Genomic DNA, 3,871 nt, shown 5'->3' with positions numbered 1-3,871 from the left:
TAGTCATTATAGTTAAAATAAATATTTTTTTTTCCAATTTTAGTCTCAAAACAATTTATCTTTCATTATAAGTCCGACGTTTCGGCCTATTCGGCAATTCTCAAGGACAATCTTAATATAATTTTAAAACCACATAAATATTAAAAAACTGTATGCAGGCTATTCTGCCACAACAACAAATATTGTTGTGATCAATTATAATAGTGAAAATTAAGTGTGATTAAAAGTTTCAATTTTTAATTTACTGTGTTGAATTGACAAAATAGGATAACTATGGACAGAAATTAATGACCTGAATAGCCTGCATAAGGTTTTGTAAAAATCGTATTAAGATTGTCCTTGAAGATGGCTAAGTTGGCCGAAACGTCGGGCTGATGAAGAAGTATAGCTTTGAGACTAAAATTGAACAAAACATTAATAAATAATGTTAAATAAAAATAAATACCAAATCTAATTATTTATAAACCTTAATATTGTGGTGTTGATGGTTTGTCTCATATCCAAATATAGACGGGAGAGGCATCATATGTATCCATTAATAAATAGAAAACATTGCTTAAAATTGCTCAAGACACAATTAACAACATAAGAAAAATAAAAGTAAATAGATAAAATGCAAACTGGAAATAAACATACTGATTTTCTGCTATAAACGAATAGGCTATGGAAAATCCCAAATAAACAAAATTTCATTCAATTCTACTCCAAACTTTGTAGGAGTAAGTCATTCTGGTTATTACAGTTATGTAGAACACGCGGTTATAAAACTATTGTAAGTAATATTTCTGTTTATTAATCTTAAGTTGTATTCTGTGCACTTTAGTATTTAATAATTAGTAAATAAATTTATTTTATTTGGGTATGACTATGCGAAGAATAAAATTGATGAAGTGAAACGTCGACACAACATAGTTGTTTTATTATGGGACTGAACCTTAAAAATTGATGTCATTAGAGTTAGAAAAAAAGTAATCAATATTTATGAATACATACAATGATACAAAGATGAGGATGGTTTAACTAATAGGTTACTTCATAAATTCTACAGTTTCTATGGGTCCGACTCTTGCTAACAGTACTGAACGGTATTAGCTCCTGAATTGTGGCTGTTATTTTAACATACCTAATACGATATTTTCTTATTCGTATACCTATTATTACGTAAAATTTAAAGTTTTTGTCAGAGTCATTAGATTAATGTATTTCTAAAAATAGTTCTGGATCTGTTCGTCTCCATTGCATCGTAAGCTTCCACGTAAGTCTTTGATTTAGCAACTATCAACCTAACTGATTCATTCTTTTTCAGGGAGAAACTTGGGGAGTGGCCTTCGAGGTGCTCTCGCCAGAGGCACTACCCTACCTTGACCAAAGAGAATGCCAGCTCGGAGGGTACACCACGCTCTTCCTCGAGTTCCAGCCGACGGAGGGCGAACCCTTCCCCGTGTTGGTGTTCTGGGCAGGAAGGGACAGCTGCCACTGGCTGGGGCATGCCCCGGAGCAAGAGATAGCTGATCAGATCCTTTCCTCCAGCGGGCCGAGCGGTCACAACGTCGAGTATCTTCTCAGGTGATTAATCATGAGTATTATCAGTCAATAAATATCTAGGTAATTCACTAAACTTTGAAGTCTGTGAAGGTCAGCAAACTGTGATTTATAATTAGCTTATTTCTTATAAATAAAATCACTGCACTTTTTCTATGCATGAAGGTAAGCTGATAAAAAAGATATGAAAATCAATTAAAGGACGAAATACTAAAGTAAGATTTACATAATTTATCGAGTATTACCAGAAAGGGAATCTTGATTAAATAATGAATGTGGAAGGCATGTTTATGATTGTGATAAACCAGAACTCCTTCAAAACGTTAACAATACTAAAAACTAATAAATATCTAATTTTCCTAAAATCATTTCGATACCTTTATTATGACACAACCTGAGAAGTAGATCTGATTTGAGAGGAAATAAGACGAATATCACAACCAGCCTCTATTGGCATAAAGGAAATAAGGACATGGTTGTGAAGACACACTTGGACTGATAGCAGTTGAGTAGCCCATCAACAGTTGTTGTGCACTATTGAGTCTCCCCTTCAACAATTGGCCAATCATCTATTTACACCAATCGTCCAGAACTCGAGGTCTCACTTAGTCGATCAGTAACCTATTTATTTAGTAAATATGAGACTGAGTTATTTAACTGGCGCAGTTATTGAGTAACTTCCTTATTTTATGAGTTAAAACACCTTAGAATCGGGAATGAGTTGAATACAATTGACAAATGTTGCAATTATTCTTCCACTTCTTGGTGCTTACCGTTATATCCTTTTTTTTCAGATTGGCTGAGTACGTCCGAACGCACTCTCCCGAGACCAAAGACGACCACCTCTTCCAGCTGGAGGCGCTGGTACGGCAAGGTATCCAACAGCGAGGACTTGTCCTGAAGGATCTCATGGGTCCAGATATAAACTTGCCGCAACCAACTCCTATTTCTCCAGATGACGAACCACCAACGCACCAGCAATTCGCTCCCAACGTGCCCTCCAAGAAACTTCGCTGTCTCAGCATCTAGTCTACCAACATTACATTATAAAATACGGTTTTTATATGTTTGTGAATATTTAATTGTATAGTTTTCGACACGATTCTTCTACTAATATTTATAACGCGATTTAAAGATATATATTTATAAGTTAAACATTCCTATAACGAGTTTTTATATTACTTACTTTGTGAGTGTACAATTATGTGTGCTTTTAACATTTTTTTATAAAAAGAGTGACAAACTTTAATTTTATTCAAGCTCACGATTTAATGTTATCTTATATTAATACGCATTGTGAATTTGTAAATTTTTTTTAGATAGTTCCTGTACATTATAGAAAAATGGCTGTGAGCTATGCTTGTAAAATAAATTATATTTATTTGTTAATTAATTTTAATATTTATCCCTCCTGTTTCCTCGTCATCCTTAAAAAAATAGTGGTATTTTTCCTCTCTTCCATAGTCAAACAGATCTTATTGGTCTATGTGCAAAGCAGATTCCTAGTTTTGGCGACTAACTAAAGAATGTAACTCAATTTAAGTAATTTTTCAAGGAATACTCTGCTGTTATTATCAAATGTGTTCAAGGCAAGACGTGAGGAACTCTTGTTGGATATTGGTGGATATGCACCAAAGTGCCCCACCCACAGGATAACCCTAACTCCTTAAAATACCTACGGGCATAAAAGGATAAAAATTTAAATAAGTAATTTTTTAAGTTGTTAAAATAAATAAAGAGGATAAGAAGAAAAAAAATACTGGTAGTGGGGCTAGCTCAAATTATTTTTAATGGTAAAAGATAAACTATTTATTTTTCTTTTATTATATTTAAAGTTAATTATTACAAATTATAATTTATGATTTCCACTCTAAAAAATATATAAACACAAAACCATCCAAACTATAGTATCTACTTGTAAAAGAAATAAAATTTAAAAATATAACAAAAACCTGCACTCATATCAAGTCATTTATTGAAAATTTTTACTTGAGTGATTAATTTAGGACCATGCTTCGATAATTAAAAAATACCATTTTAAAAATTAATTGAAAGAGTTAAATTCTCTAAGGAAAATTGCGATTATTTTTTTTTTAATTAATTTTATTTATAGAAATGGAATGCGTTGCTCAACATTATGAGCAAATGAAGTTTACTTAAATTTATACACTAGAAATCGTAATAGTTAATAATAAAAATTTTAAAAAATTCAATAAATGAACCTCTATTTTTTGGAAAAATAGTTAAATAAAAAAAGAAATAATAAACATATAAAATGATATAGTCAAATATGAAGTGTTCAAAGTTGTTTTTTTTTTTTTTTTTTTTT

General features: G+C 31.5%; 1 protein-coding gene across 1 annotated transcript in view; it reads left to right on the top strand.

The window, feature by feature from the left end:
- Window positions 1-2,931, top strand: part of LOC106691655 (putative glutathione-specific gamma-glutamylcyclotransferase 2) — a gene marked incomplete at its 5' end in the record, with an annotated part of 6,377 nt that extends 3,446 nt beyond the window's left edge. The window contains 2 exon segments of the mRNA XM_014437504.3: window positions 1,307-1,566; window positions 2,337-2,931. Coding sequence (XP_014292990.1) covers window positions 1,307-1,566; window positions 2,337-2,571 — 495 coding nt within the window.
- Between the last annotated feature and the right edge of the window lie 940 nt (window positions 2,932-3,871).

Source organism: Halyomorpha halys, unplaced genomic scaffold (assembly GCF_000696795.3).
Source record: "Halyomorpha halys isolate HHAL.00 unplaced genomic scaffold, Hhal_1.1 Scaffold2610.1, whole genome shotgun sequence".
In the NCBI taxonomy this organism is placed as follows: Eukaryota; Metazoa; Arthropoda; class Insecta; order Hemiptera; family Pentatomidae; genus Halyomorpha; species Halyomorpha halys.
The sequence above is the reverse complement of the archived record's forward strand: the minus strand, read 5'-3'. Positions and strand labels throughout refer to the sequence as shown.